Here is a 27,962-nt window from a genome sequence, read left to right as displayed (position 1 = left end):
TCACACACATACGCGACCCCCTCCTCCCTTCCATAATTTCCCCATCTCCCTTACCCACTCTCTTCTCTACAACAAACATGGCCGCTAAATCTGATGGTGCACCCGTCTCGTTGCGAAATGACATCCTGCCCGAGGGTCTGCCCGGTTCAGATCAACGTTCGCCTCCGTGCCACCCTGATAGGAAGCGCTACTCACTCCACGATTGCAGCTGGACGCTATGTGCCCTTTTGGTATTCTTTTCGGACGGGGCCTCAGACCTGTGGCTGGCAGCGGATTACTACCTCAGCCGGAACTACTGGTGGTTTGCATTGACACTGGTCTTCGTGATCGTCCCATCTGTGGTGGTTCAGGTGCTGAGTTTTAGGTGGTTCGCCTATGATTATTCGGATACCAACGACAGTAACACAGCCGCAGCAGCGGTCGCAGCATCGGGCGCCGAGAGCCATTTCACCACCAAGGACAGCGATCAAACGGGCGCTGGCCGCGATGCTGAGTTCGGGAAATTGCCTACGACGGGCACTATGGGAGGAGCCCGGGGTTGCTGCAGAGCCTGTATGTGGCTCTTTCAATGCTTCATCCATATATTTCAGCTAGCACAGGTCTGGAGGTAAGATCACCCATGCTCTCTCATATACGGATACTGTACTGGCTTGAGCGTGTGTGTGACAGGGTTCTGCGAAGATGGTGATCAAAGCATTCTAAAAGCCCTAGTAGCCCTACTAGACTACGATGTCTGGGTTCGTTTTAACAGCTCAATCTTGACCTAATTGTTAAACGAATTTAAACTCATCCAGAGAGAAGCCTACTGTATTCACAATAGGGCCGATTCCAATTTAGGAATTTACGCCTATCCTACACACTTCTCAGTAATTCGTATTCAGATTTACACAAGAGGTCCACATAGCACATTGGGGTCGATGAAACAATGACAACGTTCACATGCACACCAATATCCCGTTATTATTAGGGATACTCAAGTATTCTGTTTTGTAGTTGACACAAACATCATATCCCGTTTACAATAACCCGAAAAAGGCTCGTATCTCAGTTTTGAGAAACACGTATAAAATGCCTGGGATATGCTGATTTTAGACGGGAAACTGGCATGTAAATCTTATCTCATTTACTGTTTTTTTTCTGGGTCTGCACAAGCTCTGTTTCGCATATCATTGGTGTTGTGTGATGATATTTTCATCTGATTGTCAAACAAATCACTTTAAAAAGTATGCTACCTGCACAGTTGGATCCACCATAATAATGTATTTTGCTGATACTCCGTACTGGACACTATAGCCTACTGGCTACTTTCACCCTTAATTTAGACAACTTTCTGCTTATAATTTCCGACATTTGGTAGGCCAAATGATAATTTCCGACATTTGGTAGACCAAATGATAATTTCCGACATTTGGTAGACCAAATGATAATTTCCGACATTTGGTAGACCAAATTATAATTTCCGACATTTGGTAGGCCAAATTATAATTTCCAAATGATAATTTCCGACATTTGGTAGACCATTTGTTTGTTAAGTATAGTTACATGCAGCTTCTCTTTTGTCATAACTTCTTGCACCAGAAGACAAAATAAAGTAGTTCTCACCTGAATAATGTTTTACATTGATATAATTAATACATTAGTAATAAAAATGAACACCAGTAAAGTTGTATATTTCTTTTAGGGACCGGGAAGAAAACTCACTAACTCCAAAACAGTGGAAAGATTGGTCCTGTGCAAAATGTCATCAGTTCGAATGGTTTTAGGGAAATTAAAATCTGAGAAAACTATTAAACATGTTTCTGGTAAGACATCAGTTTGTTTTAGTTGCATATTTGGGGTTGAAATAGTGTCTGCTTGCATAACAGTGTCAAAGATAACATATTACACTTGCATTTTCTCAACAGATGCTGAAATAAACAAATATTTCTCAACTCCAGTTCCCAAGACAAAATTAACATTTATTGTATCATTTCACTGCAAAAAATGCATCATTCTGCAGGAGTTAATAGGATATTATACTACATGTGAGGTTATAGGCCTACAGTGAATACACATTTCAGTTACTATTCCATTTAACCCATATGAATTTAATTGAGGAATATTCAGTTCATTCATTGATACAGGGGTGGCAGGTAGCCTAGTGGTTAGAGCTGCCTGCCATCCAGGACATCTACACCAGGTGGTGTCAGAGGAAGCCCCTAAAAACTGTCAAAGACCCCAGTCATAGACTGTTCTCTCTGCTACCGCATGGCAAGCGGTACCAGAGTGCCAAGTCTAGGACAAAAAGGCTTCTCAACAGTTTTTACCCCCAAGCCTTAACAGGTTCAACAGTTTTTACCCCCAAGACTCCTGAACAGGTAATCAAATGGCTACCCGGACTATTTGCATTGTGTGCCCCCCTACCCCTCTTTTTACGTTGCTGCTACTCTCTGTTTATCATATATGCATAGTCACTTTAACGATACATTCATGTACATACTACCTCATTGGGCCGACCAACAAGTGCTCCCGCACATTGGTCTACCAGGCTATCTGCATTGTGTCCCGCCAACCCCTCTTTTATGCTACTGCTACTCTCTGTTCATCATATATGCATAGTCACTTTAACCATATCTACATGTACCTACTATCTCAATCAGCCTAACCGGTGTCTGTATGTAGCCTCGCTACTGTATATAGCCTGTCTTTTTACTGTTGTTTTATTTCTTTACTTACCTATTGTTCACCTAATATATATTTTTGCACTATTGGTTAGAGCCTATAAGAAAGCATTTCACTGTAAGGTCTACCTACACCTGTTGTATTTGGAGCACGTGATAAATAAACTTTGATTTGAAACAGCTAATCCCGAATAAGACCTTAAGTGGGATATGAGCCACTATCCAAAATACTGTGCGCATGTGAACGTGGTCATTGGAAGCCCATACATTTTTAATGAAGGAAGCGAAGTGGGCGGGGGACCATTGGACGATGCAAGCATGGGGGAGGGACGTAAAACCGCAGGACCAAAGTCGTGTCTCTGTACACATACAGAGGGAAGCCTGGCTTCCCTTTGCATCCATGAATACATGCCACTGCATGTCCCAAAAGCACAACATTAGCCTAATATGATCCACTAATACTCAGACCCTCAGGAACTGTTTAAACGGTCTTGGCAGAGGAAATAAATGTAAATGGAATGGAAGGATGCAAAATGTAAGCAACTCATTGAAGAAAACTAACACCAAAGTGGCAGTAATAAATATATATATGGGTATTACTTAGCTTGGATGTCAAAATTTCATCCATGCATATTATCCAGTTAATAAATGTAATCGAAAATGTAATCTATGTAATCCCCAAAAGTAATTATTTATCATAAACAATAACTAGTAATGCTGTATACTCAAAGAAAATCAAATCTCACCTTTCTGGTAAAAATAATTATAAATTGCTGAGGTTTAGTCACTATTGAGGACACAAGCTCAAGTACACAGTACAAATATTATAAAAATATGAAATATTTGATATGATGTATTTCCTATTCAACAAAAGGCCTGAAATTACATATACTTTCTAAATATAGCATAATGAAATGATAAAACGACTAACTATAAGATTTCACCTGCCTTATAACTGCAAATACATATTTGTATGTAAAAATGTGCATATTTTCTAAAGGTCTCTCTTGATCAAAACTTCTGCCCCCATCTTTGTGAACATATCACAGAGCTCTAGGAACTCACCTTTCATCTCATGTTAATATTGTCCGTCTGTGGCAAACAGAAAAGGTTTGTTTCAAATCGATTATTTATTTTTGATTAATGGATATAAATCGATCTCTGAATGTGCTATCATGATGAAACCACTCCCTCCTGCTGCGCTACGACCTAATGCTTGCAGGCATGTGCTTTGTCAGTGGCTGTGATGTAGTGTTGGACAGTCGGAAGAGCGAATGAAATGGTAGGAGGGACATCCCAGCTTCAAGTGGTTTCAGATTTCACATCATACGTCACACGGGGTCAGAAAAAATATTACTGTGTATGTGGGAACCAGGGCTATCGCTCAATTCAAGCCATTTCGATATCCACTATGGTATCCACATATCAATATATAAGCAAAAATGTCAGACAGAACCGGTACCAGAACCACACAGGTCCGCTAAAAAGCGACCTTGCATCTAAGAGGTTTTAAGAGGGCACACAATTCAAATTCGGAATAATGGCACGGCTTATTCATGGTTTCCTCACACATACAGTTGAAGTCGGAAGTTTACATACACCTTAGCCAAATACATTTAAATTCAGTTTTTCACAATTCCTGACATTTAATACCTGGACTTTGTTGTCCTTAAGCTATTTTGACACAACTTTGGAAGTATGCTTGGGGTCATTGTCCATTTGGAAGACCCATTTCCGACCAAGCTTTAACTTCCTGACTAACATCTTGAAATGTTGCTTCAATATATCCACATAATTTCTCCCTCATGATGCCATCTATTTTGTGAAGTGCACCAGTCCCTCCTGCAGCAAAGCACCCCCACAACCTGATGCTTCCACCTCCGTGCTTCACGGATGGGATGGTGTTCTTTGGCTTGCAAGCCTCCCCCTTTTTCCTCCAAACATAATGGTGGTCATTATGGCCAAGCAGTTCTATTTTTGTTTCATCAGACCAGAGGACATTTCTCCAAAAAGTATGATCTTTCTCTCCATGTGCAGTTGCAAACCATAGTCTAGCTTTTTATGGCGGTTTTGGAGCAATGGCTTCTTCCTTGCTGAGCGGCCTTTCAGGTTATGTCGATATAGGACTCGTTTTACTGTGGATATAGATACTTTTGTACATGTTTCCTCCAGCATCTTCACAAGGTCCTTTGCTGCTGTTCTGGGATTGATTTGCACTTTACGCACCAAAGTACCTTCATCTCTAGGAGACAGAATGCGTCTCCTTCCTGAGGGGTATGACGGTCCCATGGTGTTTATACTTGCGTACTATTGTTTGTACAGATGAACGTGGTACCTTCAGGCGTTTGGAAATTGCTTCGAAGGATGAACCAGACTTGTGGAGGTCTACAATTTTTTTCTGAGATCTTGGCTGATATCAAGCAAAGAGGCACGGAGTTTGAAGGTAGGACTTGAAATACATCCACGGGTACACCTCCAACTCAAATGATGTCAATTAGCCTATCAAAAGCTTCTAAAGCCATGACATAATTTTCTGGAATTTTCCAAGCTTTTTAAAGGCACTGTCAACTTAGTATTTGTACACTTCTGACCCACTGGAATTGTGATACAGTGAATTATAAGTTTAATAATCTGTCTGTAAACTATTGTTGGAAAAATTACTTGTGTCATGTACAAAGTAAATGTCCTAACCACACTTGCCAAAACTATAGTTTGTTAACAAGAAATTTGTGGAGTGGTTGAAAAATGAGTTTTAATGACTCCAACCTAAGTTTATGTAAACTTCCTACTTCATCTGTATAATTGAATTAAATGTATTTGATAGCAGGCATGTTCACAAACCTTTTGTGGGGAGCTTCCTACTTCCGACTTCAACTGTAGATGTGGTGGAATTATTAGGGAGAAGTTGAAAATGTCAGTGAAGACACTTGCCAGTTGGTCTAAGCATGCTCCGAGTACACGTCCTGGAGATCCACCTGGCTCTGTGGCCTTGTGATGTTTAAAGGTCTTGCTCACAATGGCAATGGAGAGCGGGACCACACAGTCCTCCCGAACAGCTGGTGCTCTCATGCATGCTTCAGTGTTGCTTGCCATTTAGCTCGTCTGGTAGGCTCGCGTCACTGGGCAGCTCACGGCTGGGTTTCCCTTTGTAGTCCGTAATAGTTTGCAAGCCCTGCCACATCCGACGAGTGTCAGAGCCGGTGTAATAGGATTCAATCTTAGTCTTGTATCAATCTTAGTCTTAGTCTTGTACACCCCCGCCCCTCGTCTTACCAGACGTAGCTGCTCTGTCCTGCCAATGCACGGAAAACCCAGCCAGTTCTATTTTATCCATGTCGTCGCTCAGCCATGACTCGTAAAACATGAGATATTACAGTTTTTAATGTCCCGTTGGTAGGATAGTCTTGATCATAGATCATCCAGTTTATTTACCAGTGAAAACGTTGGCCAATAGGACGGAAGGTAGTGGTGGTTTACCCACTTGCCAATGAATTCTCACAAGGCACCCCGACCTCCGCCCCCGGTAACTCAGTCTTTTCTTCACGCGAATGACGGGGATTTGGGCCTGGTCTCGGGAAAGCAGTATAACTTTCGCGTCAGACTCATTAAAGAAAGAATCTTCATCCAGTTCGAGGTGAGTAATCTCTGTTCTGATGTCCAGAAGCTCTGTTTGGGTGGCTTCCCGAGTGGTGCAGTGGTCGAAGGCACTGAATCACAGTGCTAGCTGTGCCACTAGAGCTCCTGGTTCGAGTCCAGGCTCTGTCACGACCGGGAGACCCATGGGGCGGCGCACAATTGGCCCAGGGTCTTCTGGGTTAGTGGAGCGTTTGACCAGCAGGGATGCTTTTTTCCCATTAGCGACTCCTGTGGCGGGCTGGGCACAATGCACGCTGACACGGTCGCCAGGTGTACTGTGTTTCCTCCGATACATTGGTGCGGCTGACTTCCCAGTTAAGCGGGCGTTGTGTCAAGAAGCAGTGCATCTTGACTGGAAGGACGCGCGGCTCTCGACCTGCGCCTCTCCCGAGTTCGTATGGGAGTTGCAGCGACGAGACAAGACTGTAACTACCAATTGGATACCCTGAAATTGGGGAGAAAAAGGGGTAAAAGTTAAATATATATATTTTTTAAATGGAAAATAAGCTCTTTTTGGTCATAAGAGATGGTAGCAGCAACATTATGTACAAAATAAGTAAAAATAAATAGCACAGTTGGTTAGGAGTCCTAGAACAGGATGCTTTTGGATTACTTTGAATGAGCATAATCATTAGTGGGCAACTATAGCATACAATTATGTGTGTACTGTGTGTATATGACATGTGTATATGACAGAGGAAACCAGAACAAAAACTGTTATACTAACTCCTTGTTCACTGGGCTCGTTGAGATACTGTAGTGTAGAGCTCTCTTCTGTCCCATGATCCCATCATCCCTCTAGCCATCACAGAGAAACACTTCTCTTTCACAAAAGCAGACGGAGGTAATAAAGTAACAAAAACAGTCCCTGCATTTCACTACATTTAGAGAGGTCAAATGAGAAAGTATAATTTTATATTGTCAAAGCAATCACTTCTGTAGCCCGGAGAGGAAAGGATGAAGTGACCAGACCTCCTCAGTGGCACTCTACCAAGAGATGACATACCATTACCAGTTATTCTGTCTGGATGGAGTGACAGTCCCCAGGCTGTCTGGAGAGTTTGATGTTCAGTTGCTAGAATGAGGCTGGACTGAGGCTGCAATGAGCCATCTGTCTTGGGATGGTGCTGGCATGTGGATGAAACAGATTGATATGGAGCGTCTCTCGATAGCTGGAGATTCTTCTCTCGCACAAATTATGATATAATTCTAATATCATACTCATGCCTTTCCCTCTTTGTCCCTATCCCCCCACCTCCCCTCTGATGTTTCACAGGTATGTCCATGCCCTGTACTTGGGGGTGCAGAGTCGCTGGCGTGGGGACCACGAGAGACGTCACTTCTACTGGCGCATGATGTTTGAGAGTGCGGACATCAGCATGCTGCGTCTGTTGGAGTCGTTCCTGAAGAGCGCCCCCCAGCTGGTCCTGCAGCTAAGCATCATGGTCCAGGCCAGCCAGGTCCTCCCGTTGCAGGGTGAGTCACGGTCTGAACACAAATACTGACCTGAACCTTAATAATTACCAGTGACATCACCATCTCAAACTACCCCATACAATCCACTGTGACCTTCACATTGATGGCCGGCATCCTAGCGTTTAAGAACATTGGGCCATTAACCGAAAGGTCGCTGGTTTGAATCCCTGAGCCGACTAGGTGAAAAATCTGATGTGCCTTTGAGCAAGGTACTTAACTCTAATTGCTCCTGTAAGTCCTTTACCTTATCACTCACTAATGATAATCACCCTCTCAAACTCCCCCATATAATGACCTCACATAGTCACAACTGCTAGATTTTCAATCCATGCAGTTAGTCACCATTCTTAATTTTACAACAACAAAAAAATCCCTTCACACAGAGCCACTAAGGATGAGTTCATATATTTTTGTGGCCCCCACTCCCATCAAAGTTGCCCATACCTGCTCTAAAGAATTCCTTAATAGAGTCTTCTGATTCACACAGACTCAATCTTAATTATTCTTTCTCCCTGCCTCTCCCTCTTTCTCCAGGCCTCTCAGCCTCTGCCTCGCTGGTGTCCCTGTCCTGGATGATCGCCTCCTACCAGAAGGTTCTAAGGGACTCCCGGGACGATAAGCTGCCCATGTCCTACAAGGCTGTCAGTGTGCAAATCCTGTGGCACCTGTTTACCATCGGAGCCCGTACGATGGCCTTCGCCCTGTTCGCCTCCGTATTCCAGCTCTACTTCGGTATCTTCATCGTGGCCCATTGGTGCATCATGACATTCTGGATCATTCAAGGCGAAACAGACTTCTGCATGTCCAAATGGGAGGAGGTCATCTATAACATGATGGTCGGCATAGTGTATGTTTTCTGTTGGTTCAGCGTGAGGGAGGGGCGCACACGCTGCCGTATGCTCATCTACAGTGTGGTTGTATTCATTGAGAATGTGGCACTCACCACATTCTGGTATGTGTACCGTGGCCCACATACCTCTGACTTCAGTGCCCTGATCATAGTGTGTATGGTGGCCAGTAGCTACGCTCTGGGCACCTTCTTTATGTTAGTCTACTACTGCCTGCTGCACCCTGACGGTCCTATCTCAGGGTGGTTATGGGGGGTACCGGAGGAGATAGCAGTGGCGTCCTGCCTTTCCCCAGCTTCCTCTCTTCCTCCAGATGTAGTAGCGAGCCCCCCCAGGACTCTGCAGAGGACTAAAGGGGGAGACCGTGAGCAGATGGGAGGGGCTAATGCAGATGTGTTTCTGGTACGAACACTTAAAAGAGGAGCCAAGCCAAATCTCCCACCCCTCATCCCTAGGACAGAAGGGCCAGTCATCCGTATAGACTTGCCAAGGAAGAAGTACCCTGCCTGGGATGCCCACTTCATCGACCGCCGTCTGCGCAAAACCATTCTGGTGCTCGAGGCTGCTGCTCCGGTCACACCAAGGATCCAGTACCGCTGTCTGGGCTCAGCCACAGAGGTGATGGAGTATGAGACCACAGTGTGAACCGCTTAGAGTACAGTTACTCAACTGGCTATCATCCAGCCGGCAAAGCCCCACAGTGGCACACAGCTGACTAACTCTCTCTGAGGATCAGTTCTGCTCTAGTCCCGCTCTGTGCTGTAAAGCATCAAGAATACACTGGCTGGGAGAGGGGGAGTGCATGGAAAGGGTTTCACATCAAATGTCTGGGATAGAAAGACGATGTCTGATGTGGCCTAAGTAGGTGACCACGTGAGGTTTGTATTTTGGTGCCGTGTCAGTATAATTTCTCCGGTTAGGGGGATGGTACAGGGAGAGTTATGGGCCAGGGGTCAGAGATCAGTGAAAGTGCAGAGGGACACAGAAAGAGGAGCTGGATAGCTGTCAATCAGAGGGAAACCATCCTCAATGAACTTGCTCCAAAATAATGTCCTCTCAAGCCAAGGCAAATACCATCAGAGACAATACCTAAACATTCATGAATACCTATGACAATACCTCTGTTAATTTATTATGATTATACACCATAACAGTAGATATGTCACATGGTTAATACATACCCGTCTAATTGAGCTACTGGAACAGGACATTTTGACTGCTGTGTGTGATTTGTCATAGCTATTTATGCATGTTGAAGTAATCTCAAAGCCTTAATAAGTGGTCTAAAATCCATAGGACAATTTCTAAAGAGAGAGAAATTGAGAAGATGTATTGGGATGAATGTTCAATACACTTTGTTGTCATACAGTTAGTGTGGTATTATGACACCATTTGTGTAGTATAATAAACATGAGGCTGGATACTGAATGTGCAGGATTGCAGTACCATGGATTGCTGTATTTTGTCTAACTTGTCTGGACTCTGGTTGCCCTGTAGAAAATAGTTTAGATATCTTTCAATCTTCATGATGATGATACAGTGTGTGCTTCGTGTGTATCTAGGTGGTCATTGCTCCATAAAGAAATGTTCTGTCTAACACTAAAAATGGAGTACATTGTATCAACTTTAAATCCAGAAGAACAAGACAGAAACCTTATGTGGCTAAGAAGTGGAAACAAGGTTGAAACTGGGAGCATTTGTATATGAGGTGTATGCGTGCGCGTGTTCGTGCACATTTGTATGTTGTACATTGGGGTTCATATGATATTGTGTTGTAGAAAGATTAAGCTTTAGTTCTTAAATGCTGTCCAGGTAACTCAATTATCCCGCTAGCACTAAGATGAATACATTATCTCCACACAGAACCTTCAACACAGCCACAGAACTATGATGCCACGGCTCCACGTTGGTGCTACCTGTTGAGTCTGTTTATAAACACCACAACTTACCTTATACAGTGGTCTGGATTCATCCATCAAACCATTCTGGTTTGGGTGGGCTGTACCTCAAATACACATACCAGAATGAAAGCCTTAAACTGGTCAAGCCAGACCTGTTGCTGGTGACTGCAGAAAAAATAACAGAGACTTTCATTATGTTGTTGTTGGGAAAATAAAGAGCAATGTGTTTACCTTCTCCATGACCAATTCATTCTTTCAATGTGTGGTTTTCAGAAACCAAATGCAACCACAGTTATCCAAAATATGGCCAATTATCCAAAACATAAATCCGGATTTCAGGTCAGGTAAATGCAGTTATCCAAATACAATAGTTTAAATGTGAAGCAGACAATCAAACAGATAGGAAGAAACAGACAGATCCATCTAATCATTCTGCTAAAGTGACAGATTATTCTGATTAGACTGTTCAGTGGTAAAAAGCTAAATCATGTCTCATATATAAGTAGATCAGTGGATTATGAAACAATACCCCGCTGGCTGCTGGCACCTGAGCCCAGGCAGAGGTCATTGGGTCAGGTGAAGCTGTCTACACAAAATTATTACATTTTTTATCATCATAATTTTCAACTGAAAGTGGTTCACTTAACAGCCATTCCCATATCATATACACTCCCATCTGTATTAATTTGGACAGTGAAGCAAAAATGTGTACATTTGGCTCTATACTCCAGAATTTTGTATTTGAAATAAATAAAATGTTTCATATGAAGTGACAGTACGGAATGTCACCTTTTATGTGAGGGAATTCTCATACACACCGGTTTTACTGTTTAGAAATTAAAGCACTTTATGTCTCTAGTCCCCTTCAAAAAATGCTAACCTCTCACCATTACCAATAACAGGGGAGGTTAGCATTTCTCACTCATCATTATTCAGGATTCATTCATGATTATCCATAATCATGGGAGAATCCACATTAATGTAGAAGTGTTCAGAAACATATTCTATTCTTATTTCAAATAAAAGTGACTCCAAAATGACACAATACATTATTTACCATTCAGTTCCTACTGGGCAAGACATTATCCGAAACACAACCAAAACAAACTGCAAATGCTTCCAACAACAGTTTGTAGAGTCACAAGCTTGACATAGTTATTGCGTGCTAGGAATATGGGACCAAATACTAAACTTTTGACTACTTTAAGATACTATAATTTCATTGTTCCAAATAAAACTTATTCAAAATGGGGGGACGGGATACACAAAGTGATATCTAAACAGTAAAACAGATATATATGAAACATTTAATCTCATATCCAAAATTCTGGAGAATAGGGCCAAATGTACATATTTTTGCTTCTCTGCAGCACAATGTTATTCAATATAAATCATCACCAACCTTCTGGGTAAAGCAGGCTATTATTAAGTAACAGATCCCCATACAATAAATTGGTGATTAGGATGAAATTAGTAGGACCATAGTTAATAGACAAATCTATTAAAAGATGTCCAATGTTTTGCTGATTAAATGCATAGGGTCGAACGTAATTACAATACCTTGACTATTATGCATCTATCCGTTACAATATATTATTATCTGTTGTTACATTGGTGGAGTTCGTTTTGCATAGCCCGGTGCCCCGGGTGGATGGCTATTTCACTTAAGGACCAATGGAATGGTCCTAAATTAACAACTCCGCTAACCCGGGACACCAGCCCGCGCAAAACGAACCGAATAATGTATCAATCAGTTGTTACAATGCATCGCCATCAACTCACAGCCAATCCCCTAAAACCAAACCGTACTTATTTCAATAATGATACGTTTGAACCAATCAGCTTATGGTGGGCGTGGAGAGGTCCTCTCGCCGGCTAAATTCATTCCTCAACGAGCACAATCGTTCTATTATACTAGAATGGCGGCTGCTGTTTTCGGCCGTCAATGTACAACAGGCAGTAATACTGCAAAATCACACAAAGAACACCTGCGAAAAGGTAAGGATTCACGACGGAGACAGGCGGCTCTTTTGTTCCTCAACAACATATCTTTAGACGGAAGGCCTTTGTATCATCTCAGCAATGGAAACCACGGTCAAAGGGAGGCCGCCGAGCTCCAAAGTCGAGACGCCACCGGGGCACAGGCGACTGGACACCCTCTTTTCTCAGCGAGTGTCTACGGAACCGTCTCCCTTGTGGCACCCTCCTTGGCCGGTGGCGCTGCTCCTACTGTGGCGGGGATCAGTGGACTGAGCCCAGTCCCTCCTAATTTGGTCTTGTCTACAGACACGGGCTCAAGTACTGCTGTGCGGTGTAGTGAGGTGTTTTTTGAGGGAGTTGACCCCATGGTCCCACCAGATACCCATCTGTCCCCCACCTCTGGACCTCAGACATTCAATCCAAGTGCCAAATCATCATTTGTGCTCCAGACTCAGAATTCCGTTCCGGGGGATACACAAAGGTGGGAAATAGTATCTAGCTACTACGTTTGTATTATAGGGTGGTAAAAAATAATGGATTAATGTCATAACCATCAGTCACGACTAACGTTAGGTGTTACTCACTCTGCTGTTGTATTCATTGTAACCAACATTGGCTGTTTCAAAGTTTGACAGAATAGGCCTGATTTATAAATGTGGTTTATTTACTTCCGCATATTTCATTTCAATATAGAAATCTACGGTAACGCAAATGGCCACAGACTAGACCTTACGTCAATTTTAGTTATTTAAATCTATTTCTCAAAGCAATCATTAGAACACGTCTTAATTGTCAGCTGCCACATTGGAAAAAAATATTTCCCTGTCAAAGTCCTTTAAAAAAACTCTGCAGCGACAAATGTAGCTGAGAAACGCTCAACTCTGTTCTAGTATAAAGGCGGAGTTGAGTTGATTCAATAAGTTGTGCAGTACTTGTAGCTGAGGAACGCTTAGCTCCTTTTAGCAAAGCTAGTATCTTACGCACTAGTATTGCTAGTAATTGGCTTGTATAAAAAACTAAATAGCCCGTCAAAGGCGAGGTTAAATACAATTCAATTTACTGCGAGTCTGCCCTGCAGATTGTCCATAGGGTTGGTCCTTATGCAGGGGGAAATTGGTCGCGCGATTTACTAGCAACAACCTTTATCATCAGTCGATACATGTACAAATATCAATTCTGAAAACGCTTACCTGTACCCGTTTTATGTACAACTGCGTTCCTTCCGCGGGATCCGAAATTCACACGTTTAATAAACCCTTATCAAATACAACCACCGACCTTTTCCTAATTTGGGTTGCGCGAATGCTCATGTGCCAATTGTATCTCCGCTTACATCGAGGACGCTACGTCAGCAACACAAATGTGAGAAAAAGTAGGTATTGTTTACGTTTTTATAAAATAAATAGGAATTTTAGCACAGCAAGGAAGGCCCGCGATTGTACAGGACAAACATACGTACTGTAGGCCTACAGGTAAGCGTTTCAGAATTGAACTTTTTTCAAGTACTGACTGCTGGCAAACTCAATGTTACGAGCAAATCGGCGCCCAGTTATCAACATTCAACCCTGCCTTGATATAAGAGAACAGTTGGACGATCGCTTAGCTGCTTATAGCAACGCTAGTATTTACACACTACGGTTGCTGGAAATTGGCTTGCAAAAAAACGGAATCGTCCGCCAGAAGTTAAAATATTCTGTCCATTGTCTGTATAGCTGGTCCTTGTGCAGAGGGAAATTTGAGAACACACAATTGAATTTAAAATTAAACGGAATTTCCACACGTGGGTCTGTTGTAGACCTATGAAGTTTCTCTCCTTACTCGTGTCAAAGTAAAAGTCCCCTACAATTTTTTTTGTGCAGGTTTGGCGCACGTGCTGGACTTTTATTTTGACATGAGGTTATCAGAGGAAGTAGGTCTAAAAAATACCCATGTTTGAGAAATCTCTTTAATTTATGTTCTATTAGATTTTTTTCTTCTCGATTTTCCCCCCCTGCATAAGGACCAACCCTATGGGCAATCGGCAGGACAGACTCGGAGTAAGTTGAAATTGAATTTTATTTAACTTCTCGCTTCTGAGGACTATTCGTTTTTTACAAGCTAATTCCTAGCAATGCTAGTGTGTAAGATACTAGCAATCAAATTGTATTGGTCACATACACATATTTAGCAGATGTTTCTAAAAACAGCTAAGCCTTCCTCAGCTACAAGTGCTGCACAACTCATCACTAAATTAAACTATTTAGTTCTAAATTAAACATATTTAGTTGGTATTGGTTTGTTTATTTTATCATTCTCTAATGCTGTGCATTGTGTAAACATTACATTAATTGTTGTCAGGCCTGTGTTATCATCTCACCTTCTCCTGCCACCACATCTGTCTTGCTCTGCATCTTACCTCTCCATCGTTCTCTCTGAACATGTTTAGAAAAACAAACATATTACTTCAACTCCCTCTCACACAACATTGTGATTTTGGCATTATTATTCAGACATGTCATGTAAATTAATCTTTAAGGTCTTCCTTAGTTTATTATTTCAAGAAAATGGTTAATTCTTCCTCCTTATTTGTCTACCTCTATATTCTAAAACTCACTGACAAATTATATGGTACTGTTGCTACCTGTTGGTCCAGATATTAGACATTACTAATGTTGACGTTTAATTGACAATTATGTTTGTGTTCTCCATTTTGTCTTAGATCACGGAATCATTCGGGCTCTCCAAAACCTGCAAGGGTGGCCAAGAAGGTCCACTTTATCAAGAATATGAGGCAGTACGACACGAGAGGCAGCAGGTGAGTTTAAGTAGTAGATCGGGGGGTGCAGGAGATGTGTGGCGTAAACTGTGTATTCTAATGAAGTGAACAACCAAAACAAAATGTATAAAGCATTCTTCTATAGGCTCAACAAGTGGTATCAAAAAAGTAATTCTAAATGGCATTGTAGTCACCCATGACATACAGGAAATTAATTGCATTCATAAGCATAGGCTTTATAGAGAAGAGGGAAGAAGATTGCAAAGAGACCTGCTGGAACTTAGATAACGCTCTTAAATGAGTAACAGAGCGACTGTGTGGATTGCAACAGTGCATTTAATCAAATCAAAACACCAAAAAGGTGTCCTGTGGAAATATAACCCTCCCTGGCATTAACAGTAAAATAACCCATAGTTCAGTCCCATCTTACATATCACACTCAAGCTGCACTCAACCTATTCTCACTCTGTTTAACTTAGTCTCTTATTCAATGTGTTTTATGAATGAGGAACCTGGGTGAGGCTTATAGGGCTACATCCTAGTCAGGTTGTCTTAGAAAGAAAAGTTTCCCTGGAGACACAAAGATAAGACACACATTTTTCTAAACTTATCTGTTTCAACAAGGCAAACCGTTTTAGAAGACCTCTCATTTTGCACTACCTGAAAATTACTTAATAATAGACAATATCACATCAATAGTCGTTTTTGCATGTTTTCCTGAACTTAGTGCAAAATGCAAATACAGTATCGCATGTTGCTGGCATGTTATAAGATGTTTTGCAATAACCAGAGCGATGTATTTAGAGAGATGGGACATTGCGGTTTCTATATCATAATGCATTTACATGGTACTGCAGCCATGTTGGCGCACAATTAACATTACATGTAGAATATAATGCCTAGAAAGAGCATTATGGTGCATTTACATGACACTTAAAAATGAAATGGCAGTCCTGTTAGACCTCCAGTAAAGATGGTATCCGCAGGAGGGGAAACTGCGCCACTGACCACCCAACAGCCGTAGTTATTGTTCCTGTTTTGTTAACGAAGCAGAACTGGGAGCGGCGTGGATTTGGTTAAAAAAAAAAGTTACGTGAATTGCATATGCTGCTGTTCTATTGCGTGTGCAATGATGTCCGAGGGGGAAACAAATGTGTCCTTTGTTTGCAGTTGTAATATTGCAAACAGACGTGTCACTTTCACTGTTAAGGATTCCAGCTTTAACGTTACGTGTGTTATATTAATAATGTGATGTACTGAATGTCTACAATTAGAACAATATTCAAAATGATAACATTTGGCCCAACTCTCTTAATAAACAGTGCATTCAGAAAGTATTCAGACCCCTTGAATTTTTCTACATTTTGATACGTTACAGCCTTATTCTAAAATTGATACAATTATTTATTTATCTTTCAACTATGCTATGATATTTAACATACAATTTCAATCTATCTAATGGAATAGATTCTACAGATTGCGTGTTGAAGATAAATAAGTTTACTAAGAGTATTAGTAATTGACTGACCCGGTTTCTCCAGATCTCCTAACAGTACTATTTCTAGGGTCAATTTTAGATCAATGCAATGTATTTTCATCCATTCCTGAACCTGAGACCAGAAACAGGCTACCTGAGGGCAATACCAAAATAAATGATCTATTGATTCTATATCCTCACAACAAAATCTGCAGAGCTTTGATGATTTTTATGCCCCAAATATTAAACATTTTGTTGGTGGCAAGAATTCTATATAATAATTTTAGCTGAAAAGCACAAAGTCTTGAATCTTGCGTTGTTTTATATAATAACTCATACACCCTGTACCATGGAATCGGTACATCAAATCTCTTCCCAACTATTTTGCAATCTGTATGGCACAGTTGTCAACATCCTGGTCCTCAAATGAAACTGGTATACATTCCTATTTATGCTATTTTTATTCCTCTGCCAGGTTTGATCCTTTATATCAGGCAGACAGACCAGTTCCCTAACTCCCCCCGCTGCCACCCGCCTCCTCCATTTTTGGGGCAATGCTGTAATCAATTGGTTGTTCTCTTGGATTGAGCAGACCTTCCCGTACAATTCTGATAACTCCATGAAGGACATACCATTACAATATAATTTAAGAACAAAATACCCTTTTCAAACATCTTTCCCATAAATACAGGTATTTTATCAACCAGCACATTTGAGTTCAGCCATAATATTTGTTGTAATATTTGTTCTATCTTTCCAGGGGGATGAAATTGTAGCCAACTCTGCAATGCTTGTTTGAAAAAGACACACTTTGAAAAAGTATCTAACTTTCAATTAATTGAAAAAAAGACATGGCAATCTGCACAAAGGCAATTTTTAAACAATGGATGAGCTTTTCTTATTAATCTACTTGAGAACCATTTAGGGTTAAACTTTTGAATGAGTGAAGCTTTTAGAGAGATTTAGTGCTTTTATATTTAATAATCTCAACCCACCCAATTGATATTCATTATATAGATAGGCTCGTTTTATTTTGTCTGGTTTAGCGTCCCAGATAAAGCAAAATATTTTTTGCTCATATGATTTGAAAAACGAATCATCAGGAGTAGGCAGCGCCATAATTAAGTGAGTAAACTGAGATATGACGAAGGAGTTAATCCATAAATAGACAGGTATTTACCTCTCCATGGTTTGTGGTGGCTTCTGCTTTTACCAAATGAGGAGAGTTACAAACTTCACACACCAGTCAGAGTTATACTTAAACTACATCTTTAATAATAAGAGCTTTGCAATAACAATTTGACTTTCAATGATGCGCCATCTCTAATGAATCATTTGAAAGTACCAACAGAAAAGTACAGATCCTAAGATCTTTTACAGACAAGATACACCCCTCTCAACCTACATGATGAACCACAGATCTTAGGAACAGTTCACAAAGGGACTTTATAATTGAGAAAGGAGTATTCCTTAGCCAGATAACATTCACTATAAATTATCATTCAGTTTGGTCCCTAAGACGAGGTTCTAATCTTGTTCCTGGTACTTCATAGCACAAAAACACCATCTCATCCAATGGCATAAATCAATTGTCAACTCTAACATCTCAAGTAAACCCCCTCTTGACCACATTCCTGGACAAGCTCACTGAGGAGAGTGAACCTCTAGGTCATACACTATTCCAGAATAAGTACAACTTCAGAGAGGACATAAAATGGTTCCAGACACTGCCCTACACCCCAATGCAAAAGAAGGGAGTGACTTGCACAGACATTGTGGAGACAAGTAATTGGTTCCCCCTTAATCACGCCATCCCTTCACATGGTTTAACAGATACATTCACATATGAAGACAATGTTCCATCCTGTCCTCTACCTGTTCTGATATTCTGCATAGCACCAGCGACATTTAAAAGACAAGCCTGACCTCTCCCCTCGCTGGGCCCCAAGTGACTGAGCCACATCTGAGGGAAGAAATGCAACTGCCAACACTAGAGTCTATTAGAAATACATTCCAATAAAAAGTATATCACATACGAATATAATGCAGATATGACATCTTAATTACTTATGTTACCCAACTAATTCTGATTCATCCACCACAGGTTGCAGGATCTTGTCTATTTTTACAAGTTTTCTATTGAAATTCATAGTGGAGAGCTTATTTATATGTTTTGTGATATGAATACCGAGTATCTCTACTTCACCATCAGCCCATTTTATAGGTAAGCTGCAAGGTAATGTAAAAGTTGTATTTTTAAGGATCCAATACGTAATATTGTACACTTATCATGATTAGGTTTTAGTCCAGAGAGTACAGAAAAGGTATCTTTAATGAGACGTTGCAGGGATTTAACATAACTTGAGTCATCGGCATACATGGACACCTTTGTTTTTAAGCCTTGGATTTATAATCCTCTGTTGTTGTATCTGATTTTAATAGCTAGCATTTCGATGACCATAACGACTAGATATGGTGACCGCGGACACCCTTGTTTAACTCCTCTTGACAATTAAAAAAAACTCTCTGAGAAGTAGCCGTTATTTACTATTTTACACCTGGGGTTGCTATATATTATTTTTACTATGAGACTTGATATTGAGATCAGGTGCATTGTTTCCATTGATCATCCTTGAGATGTTTTACAACTTGATTGGAGTCCACCTGTGGTAAATTCAATTGATGGACATGATTTGGAAAGGCACACAGCTGTCAATATAAGGTCCCACAGTTGACAGTGCATGTCAGAGCAGAAATTTTGGAATTGTCCGTAGAACTCCGAGACAGGATTTTGTCAGGGAACAGATCTGGGGAAGGGTACCAAAACATTTTTACAGCATTGAATGGCTCCAAGAACTGTGGCCTCCATCATTCTTAAATGGAAGAAGTTTAGAACCACCAAGACTCTGGCCAGGCGGTCAGGTCTAGGAAAACTAAGCAATCTGGAGAGAAGGGCCTTGGTCAGGGAGGTGACCAAGAACCCCATGGTCACTCTGACAGAGCTCCAGAGTTCCTCATCTCAGCAGCACTCCACCAATCAGGTCTTTATGGTAGAGTTACCAGACAAAAGCCACTCAGTAAAAAACACATGACCGTTCACTTGGAGTTTGCCAAAAGGCACCTAAAGGACTCTCAGACCATGAGAAACATCTCAACGATGTTCAATGGAAACGGGAGGCACCTGAGCTTATTTTCGAGTCTCATAGCAGGGTCTGAATACTTATGTAAGGTATTTCTGATTTTTGGTTTTAATACATTTGCAAAGATGTCTTAACCTGTTTTCACTTTGTCATTATGGGGTATTGTGTGTAGATTGCTGAGGAAATTGTTTTATTTAATCCATTTAATAATAAGGCTGTAATGTAACAAACTGTTTTGAAAAGTAGTGGTCTGAATGCTTTCCGAAGGCACCATACACATTGTACTAATAAGTGCATTACTAATGCTGTAGTTAACTGTAGTTTGGGGCATTCTTGAATTGTGGTGGGATTTGGGCACTACATACATTTAAATTTAAAAAGGCTTTCCATTCTAAATCAACTAATATGATTTTTCTTTTTACATTAGGATAACGTGCCACCAGTAGGAGTAGTAACACCAGTGAGACATTTTTGGTTATTTAGGATTTTTAAAACTGTAGCCCAGATACTCAAATCTAAGGTCATTAACCCTTTAAAAATGTATTTCAATTATATGTTTGGGCTGCAATACAGTATGTTCCCTTGTGGGCGACCCGACCCGTTTAGTATGTGACTGTAGCTGTTGTTTGTGTAGACTGACACTGCGAATGTTCTGTGTGCTTGTACTTGCTATCTGTATCCTGCAGGATCATGATGATTTGTGCCAAGCGGTCTCTATGTGCTGCTTTCTCAGTGCTGCCCTATGGAGAGCGTATTCACCCCAGGTACAGACACATAGCCCTAACCAACTACAGCCCACCTCTATCCCTCTGTCTCACTATATGACCCAGCCATCCTCTCGTGTGTCCTGAATCAGGAAAGGAGTTGCGTTATGATGATCACAGGTTTTAATGTGGAGCTGCATAATAATTATATAATGTATGCCAATTAGCAGACACTTTTATCCAAGTGACTTAGTCATGCATTCATACATTTTACGAGGCATGATGGTGACTTGAGTATATTCTTTCTGCACACCCAGTGACCCAAAGTTGGAGGCGCACAAACTACAGCTGTCCTCTGGGGTGGCATCTGACCTGTTCCCTGGCCTGGAGGGCCTGGGGGTGGAGCTAGGTGCATATGGAAAGGTAAGGTTGAACTGGAGAGTAATTGCACACTGCCTGTCTGTGCTTTGTGTTTGTAAACGCCTCTTTCCTCATCAGACGGTATCGTACGCCCAGTTACTTTTCCCCACTAATGCCTTGGTGAGACCGAAGAGCAGTGGAGCACTAGAGCCCAGCACAACACAGACCCCCCTGTCACGTTACCAATGCAACGGCCAGAAGAACTACACCACCCCGTCTCGACTCAACAGCACCATAGGACAGGACCTGAGTACGCTCCACTTCACTAGAATACAGGTTACATGCATTCTCTCTTTGGAAAATTGTTTTTGCAATATTACTGTCTTCTCATTTAATATCATTTTTACAGATATAGAAGACCTGGCAGACTATGATCCCTACCTACTCAGTGACCCTCAGTGGCCTTGCGGGAGACACAAGAGAGTTCTTATATTCTCATCATATGTGGTAAGCATTCCTGTAACATTATACATGTTACATACACCTCACCACATTACTTTGTGACTAGACAATACATCACATGACACACTGACAATCCAGAATGCTCGGATTTTGTTCAGTAGCACCATTATCAACTTAAAACAATCCATATCGTAAGGGATTTTATTGACAAGTAAACTTAACTGCACATAGTAAACACCATCATAATGCAATCTCTATGAATAGGATGAAAGCAAAGTTCTCATATTTATCTTGTTCCCTGTCTTCCAGACGACTGTTATTGAGTATGTAAAGCCGTCGGACCTGAAGAAAGACATGAATGAGACGTTTAAGGAGAAGTTCCCCTATATTAAACTAACCCTCAGCAAGATAAGAAGGTGCACGGTGCATGAACATGTTGTGCATTTTTGTCTACTGTCTGTTTCAATCTCTGAAAATCACATTTGTATCTTTGTCTCCAAACCATGCATTTACATATGCAAATCCTTCATTTCTGCCTACCATACACACCCATGTGTAACCTGTAACCTCCCTCCTGTTTGACAGCCTGAAGTGGGAGATGCGTGCGGTGGGAGAGGAGTGCAGTTTGCAGCCGGTCACAGTGGCCATGGCATTTGTGTACTTTGAGAAACTGGTGCTGCAGGGCCGCCTGAACAAGCAGAATAGGAAGTTGGTGTCTGCAGCCTGCGTCCTACTGGCAGCCAAGATCAGCAGTGACCTGAAGAAGCAGGAGGTCCGACAGCTGATTGACGTGAGTGAAGTCGTGTTTTTTTACACGTACAGTTGAAGTCGGAAGTTTACATGCACTTAGGTTGGAGTCATTAAAACTCGTTTTTCAACCACTCTACAAATGTCTTGTTAACAAACTATAGTCTTGGCAAGTCGGTTAGGACATCTACTTTGTCCATGACACAATTGTTTACAGACAGATTATTTCACATAACTCACTGTATCACAATTCCAGTAGGTCAGAAGTTTACATACAGTGGGGGCAAAAAAGTATTTAGTCAGCCACCAATTGTGCAAGTTCTCCCACTTAAAACGATGAGAGAGGCCTGTAATTTTCATCATAGGTACCCTTCAACTATGACAGACAAAATAAGAAAATGTATTTGAAAATTTTGGTGGAAAATAAATATTTGGTCACCTACAAACAAGCAAGATTTCTGGCTCTCACAGACATGTAACTTCTTCTTCAAGAGGCTCCTCTATCCTCTACTCGTTACCTGTATTAATGGCACCTGTTTGAACTTATCAGTATAAAAGACACCTGTCCACAACCTCAAACAGTCACACTACAAACTCTACTATGGCCAAGACCAAAGAGCTGTCAAAGGACACCAGAAAAAAATTGTAGACCTGCACCAGGCTGGGAAGACTGAAACTGCAATAGGTAAGGTAAATTATTAGGAAATGGAAGACATACAAGACCACTGATAATCTCCCTCGATCTGGGGCTCCACGCAAGATCTCACCCCGTGGGGTAAAAATGATCACAAGAACGGTGAGCAAAATTCCCAGAACCACACGGGGGGACCTAGTGAATGACCTGCAGAGAGCTGGGACCAAAGTAACAAAGCCTACCATCAGTAACACACTATGCCACCAGGGACTCAAATCCTGCAGTGCCAGACGTGTCCCCCTGCTTAAGCCAGTACATGTCCAGGCCCATCTGAAGTTTGCTAGAGAGCATTTGGAGGATCCAGAAGAAGTTTGGGAGAATGTCATATGGTCAGACGAAACTGAAATATAACTTTTTGGTAAAAACTGAACTTGTCGTGTTTGAAGGACAAAGAATGCTGAGTTGCATCCAAATAACACAATACCTACTGTGAAGCATGGAGGTGGAAATATCATGCTTTGGGGCTGTTTTTCTGCAAAGGGACCAGGACGACTGATCCGTGTAAAGGAAAGAATGAATGGGGCCATGTATCGTGAGATTTTGAGTGAAAACCTTCAATCAGCAAGGGCATTGAAGATTAAACATGGCTGGGTCTTTCAGCATGACAATGATCCAAAACACACTGCCCGGGCAACGAAGGAGTGGCTTTGTAAGAAGCATTTCAAGGTCCTGGAGTGGCCTAGTCAGTCTCCAGATCTCAACCCCATAGAAAATCTTTGGAGGGAGTTGAAAGTCTGTGTTGCCCAGCAACAGCCCCAAAACATCACTGCTCTAGAGGAGATCTGCATGGAGGAATGGGCCAAAATACCTGCAACAGTGTGTCAACCTTAAGACTTACAGAACATGTTTGAACTCTGTCATTGCCAACAAAGGGTATATAACAAAGTATTGAAATAGACTTTTGTTATTGACCAAATACTTATTTTCTACCATAATTTGCAAATACATTCATTAAAAATCCTACAATGTGATTTTCTGGATTTTTATTTTCTCATAGTTGAAGTGTACCTATGATGAAAATTACAGGCCTCTCTCATCTTTTTAAGTGGGAGAACTTGCACAATTGGTGGCTGACTAAATATTTTTTTGCCCCACTATACACTAAGTTGACTGTGCCTTTAAACAAATTGATGTCATCAGAAATTGGTGTCATGGCTTTAGAAGATTCTGATAGGTTAATTGACATCATTTGAGTCAATTTGAGGTGTACCTGTGGATGTATTTCAAGGCCTACCTTCAAACTCAGTACCTCTTTGCTTGACATCGTGGGAAAATCAAAAGAAATCAGCCAAGACCTCAGAAAATATTGTCTGGTTCATCCTTGGGAGCAATTTCCAAACTCCTGAAGGTACCACGTTCATCTGTATAAACACCATGGGACCACGCAATCGTCATACCACTCAGAACGCATCTCCTTCCTGTCTCCTAGATGAACGTACTTTGGTGCTAAAAGTGCAAATCAATCCCAGAACAACAGTAAAGGACCTTGTGAAGATTCTGGAGGAAACTGGTACAAAAATATCTATATCCACAGTGAAATGAGTCCTATATTGACATAACCTGAAAGGCCGCTCAGCAAGGAAGAGCCATTGCTCCAAAACCGCCATAAAATAGCCAGACTACGGTTTGCAACTGCACATGGGGACAAAGATTACTTTTTGGATAAATGTCCTCTGGTCTGATGAAACAAAAATAGAACTGTTTGGCCATAATGACCATTGTTATGTTTGGATGAAAAAGGGGGAGGCTTGCATGCCGAAGAACACCATCCCAACTGTGAAGCACGGGGGTGCCAGCATCATGTTGTGGGGGTGCTTTGCTGCAGGTGGAACTGGTGCACTTCACAAAATAGATGAATTCATGAGGGATGAAATTATGGATATATTGAAGCAACATCTCAAGACATCAGTCAGAATGTTGAAGCTTGGTCGCAAATGGGTCTTCCAAAAGGACAATGACCACAAGCATACTTCCAAACTTATGGAAGAATGGCTTAAGGACAACAAAGTCAAGATATTGGAGTGGCCATCACCAAGCCCTGACCTCAATCCTATAGAATATTTGTGGGCAGTACTGAAAAAGTGTGTGCGTGCAAAGAGGCCTACAAACCTGACTCAGTTACACCAGTTCTGTCAGGAGGTAAAAATAATTATCTCTACTATTCTGACATTTCACATTCTTAAAATAAAGTGGTGATCTTAAGTGACCTAAGACATGGAATTTTGACTAGGATTAAATGTCAGGAATTGTGAAAAACTGAGTTTAAATGTATTTGGCTAAGGTGTATGTAAACTTCCGACTTCAACTGTACATATTGGTCATTTAGCAGACGCTCTTCTCCAGAGCGACTTCCAATCGAGTAGCACTCCTAACATGCAACTGTATTATTCAACCTACCCATTTGAGCATTGCATACATTTTAAGAATTTAAAATGCAGTACCTTGTGTGTTTTAAAATGTATGGATCATTTTTCTCACGTCAGGATCACTTGAAATAATATAATTATTACGGTAATCAGAGCATTGGGCAGTAACGTAGGAGGATGTCTTCTCGTTCTTAGCCCCCCTTCTCTTTCTCCGTGGTTGAGCAGAAGCTAGAGGAGCGTTTTCGTATAAACCGCCGGGAGTTGATTCCATTGGAGTTCCCTGTCCTGGTTGCCTTGGAAATGGGGCTCTACCTCCCTGACAGCAAGGTCATGCCGCACTACCGCAGGCTGGTGCAGCAGGGCTAGACTGGAGGTGGCCCGGAGAACTGGCCTGTGACAGTTTTGATATTTAAGTCCTGATGATATTGATTGGAAATGCTGATCCTGAATCAGCACCTTGAGAGATGCACCTTCTGCCCTAGAATCTGTTCAGGTGTAGCAGGCCAGCCCAGCTTACAATGCTCCTTATAAAAATAAAGTTTAGGTACTCTATTTATTTGTTGAATGCAATCCAATATCTTGATAACTTGATATGATAATATCTTGGTAATAGAATGAAGGATTTTTAAGAATATTTTCTGCAAAGCTGTTGGACTTTTTTTTTCTTTCTATGTTTTGATTCTTGTTGGGTCAGCTTGTTCTGAACTTCTTTCTGGGTGGTATATGGCATTCTGATGTGAATGTTTTTTTCATAGAAGGGTTCAAAACCATGTTTATTTGTACAAAAAGTACACCTTAAATATTTGATAAAAATTAGCTCAAAAACTTGAGTGTAGGATGGCAACCCGATGGGGGTGTCTGAAAGAACACGGAGGACTTTTACTATTCTCTAGTTTAGCTCTTTCGGTCTTAAAGGCATTGGTGCTCGGATGAGTGGCAATGAAGGGTTACATGTGATCAGATGACAGATGTAGATGGTTTTAGTTGTCAGCACACGCATCTGTTTGTGTCCATTGTACGTACTGGTTTGGTTGCTTGTGAGAAGAGGGCTAATGACTGAAGGTGAGAGCACAGATCTCCCGAGGGTTGACTTGTTCAAAGTTTTAAAAAACAATCAAAAAATCAAACCAGATTAAGACTTGCAGTGCATTCAAAATGCATGACAGTGCTTTGTTATATATGTCACAGATCACATTAAAGGTGGTGATTGTTCCTTCTAATCCTCTGTACTTTCATTTCTAACTGTGGGAAGAAGTTTTAACTTAAACTCTATTTAAAGTATGTGTCTGATAAGGTCCTCATTATGTGATGTTGATGGTTGCCATATCAGTTTGAAATAATTTAGACGCCCTGAAGTAATTCCCTGTCCAAAGGTAGAGAGATGTTTTTTGTGTGTAAATTGTGCCTGGTATTGGTATCTTTGCTCATTATAGCTTGTGTTGGTTGATCTTACTATTTATTCATTCACATTGGACTTAAAAGGCCTCATGTGATTGAGATGACACTCTGGCCAGCCCAGAACTCTCATCCTCAGTTTTTATTGTATCATTTGTTTAGAACTTTGCTTGGAATCTCAACAGTTTTGATCATGTCAGTTCTGTAGCTAGCAATCAGTCTACTTGTGTAGACTTTAAATCACCACTGTGCAATCAACTGCCTCTGATGTTCTATTTCACAAATTACTTTTCTGCTGTGAATGGTTTTGTTAAGTTGCATGGTTCAGTCAAACTTCATATCAGTACTTGGTTGGTATTGTATATCAACACCCAGGTACAGGATTTGCAATAAGTATTCTTACCATATTGTTCAAAGTACTGGATCATCCACAAGCCAGTTGTCATTTTATTTTAGCTCAGGAAATATCTTTGAATTAAATGCTTTATTTTCCACTGATCATTCTGAGATCATGGGATTTATCAAACAAACTCTGGAATGAGAGCAGGTAGAAACCAGTTATTTGTGTCCTAAAAGTGTATTTACAGTATTTGTATTTCTCTTAATTTGCATTGTATAATGCCACTTGACAAAACAGTAAGAAGTGCCTAAAACCACCATGAGTTAAATGACGTATCAGTCCTATCCAGATATTATTCCCTCTTGTATTTCACTCATTGCTGTTGGTGTTTCACCGTATCTGTGAATATCATGGAAAATTGGACTCTGCATAATGTGAAATTGTTCTTTGAGTGATCTTGGAAAAAATGTTTTGTACGGTAATGTGCAGGTTTCTGCTGTGGTGTGACTGGATGTCTTTGTTTTGCAAATGTATGCTTAAATCACCTCATGTAATTGGTTTAGAATGTGAAATGGTAGAACTTCTGACAAATGTGATCATGGATGGTGTCAATTTTGTAAAAGTATATTTTTAATTCTTAAATCAGAATATATATTTAAACATTTTCTAACCATTAAGACCACATGACTGGAGTGTTTAAAAAAAATAAATTTTTTTTTAGGCCAGGAAGCTACAGGTCACATTGGCACGTGTAGCTGTCACTAGTCTATCAAGGCCCAAATCCTAAACAGTCACAATATTCTGGTTTGCAATATCAGGGAACACATTTTAATGTTGTTGATTCAAGCTCTGATTTGAGCATGTGTGCATCAATTTGTTATAATTTTAACACCCAATTGAGGGTAGGTGTCTTTACATTCCATTAAATATATATTCTGATGGGAAATGGTAGACCGCTTCAGTGCTCTAAATAACAAATCGGCTAGTAAATAGTTTTAATAAAATATTTAATCAAACTGGA

At 41.0% G+C, this 27,962-nt stretch overlaps 2 protein-coding genes and 1 long non-coding RNA gene across 5 annotated transcripts; 2 read left to right on the top strand and 1 right to left on the bottom strand.

The window, feature by feature from the left end:
• LOC124032130 (XK-related protein 7-like) lies at positions 1-10,750 on the top strand. Its single transcript, XM_046344258.1, has 3 exons — positions 1-607; positions 7,573-7,772; positions 8,307-10,750. Exons 1-3 carry the CDS (start codon positions 78-80, stop codon positions 9,263-9,265), a joined length of 1,689 nt encoding a protein of 562 aa, XP_046200214.1. The 5' UTR covers positions 1-77; the 3' UTR covers positions 9,266-10,750.
• LOC124032133 lies at positions 5,343-13,799 on the bottom strand. The gene is made up of 3 exons (XR_006838209.1): positions 13,692-13,799; positions 10,570-10,686; positions 5,343-6,741 (listed from the first exon to the last, which is right to left on the bottom strand). It is a non-coding gene; the product is annotated as an uncharacterized LOC124032133 (long non-coding RNA).
• LOC124032131 (CDK5 and ABL1 enzyme substrate 2-like) lies at positions 12,407-27,962 on the top strand. 3 transcript variants are annotated; one of them, XM_046344259.1, is made up of 9 exons: positions 12,407-12,982; positions 15,200-15,295; positions 20,560-20,637; positions 20,895-21,000; positions 21,076-21,247; positions 21,347-21,444; positions 21,709-21,815; positions 21,985-22,189; positions 25,432-27,962. In XM_046344259.1, exons 1-9 carry the CDS (start codon positions 12,441-12,443, stop codon positions 25,570-25,572), a joined length of 1,545 nt encoding a protein of 514 aa, XP_046200215.1. In that variant the 5' UTR covers positions 12,407-12,440; the 3' UTR covers positions 25,573-27,962. The 3 variants fall into 3 exon arrangements, with proteins under 3 accessions (XP_046200215.1, XP_046200217.1, XP_046200216.1); XM_046344261.1 differs by having other exon boundaries at positions 12,420-12,519; positions 25,402-27,962; XM_046344260.1 differs by lacking the exon at positions 12,407-12,982 and adding an exon at positions 14,382-14,537 and having other exon boundaries at positions 25,402-27,962.

Source organism: Oncorhynchus gorbuscha, linkage group LG03, assembly GCF_021184085.1.
Source record: "Oncorhynchus gorbuscha isolate QuinsamMale2020 ecotype Even-year linkage group LG03, OgorEven_v1.0, whole genome shotgun sequence".
NCBI lineage: Eukaryota > Metazoa > Chordata > Actinopteri > Salmoniformes > Salmonidae > Oncorhynchus > Oncorhynchus gorbuscha.
This window is presented reverse-complemented; position numbering and strand designations above follow the sequence as displayed.

Coding starts and splice junctions, on each gene's coding strand:
- LOC124032130 (XM_046344258.1), top strand. CDS start 78: ATGGCCGCTAAATCTGATGGTGCACCCGTCTCGTTGCGAAATGACATC. Junction 608..7,572: donor CAGCTAGCACAGGTCTGGAG/GTAAGATCACCC, acceptor GATGTTTCACAG/GTATGTCCATGCCCTGTACT. Junction 7,773..8,306: donor CCAGGTCCTCCCGTTGCAGG/GTGAGTCACGGT, acceptor CTCTTTCTCCAG/GCCTCTCAGCCTCTGCCTCG.
- LOC124032131 (XM_046344259.1), top strand. CDS start 12,441: ATGGCGGCTGCTGTTTTCGGCCGTCAATGTACAACAGGCAGTAATACT. Junction 15,296..20,559: donor TACGACACGAGAGGCAGCAG/GTGAGTTTAAGT, acceptor TGTATCCTGCAG/GATCATGATGATTTGTGCCA. Junction 20,638..20,894: donor GGAGAGCGTATTCACCCCAG/GTACAGACACAT, acceptor CTGCACACCCAG/TGACCCAAAGTTGGAGGCGC.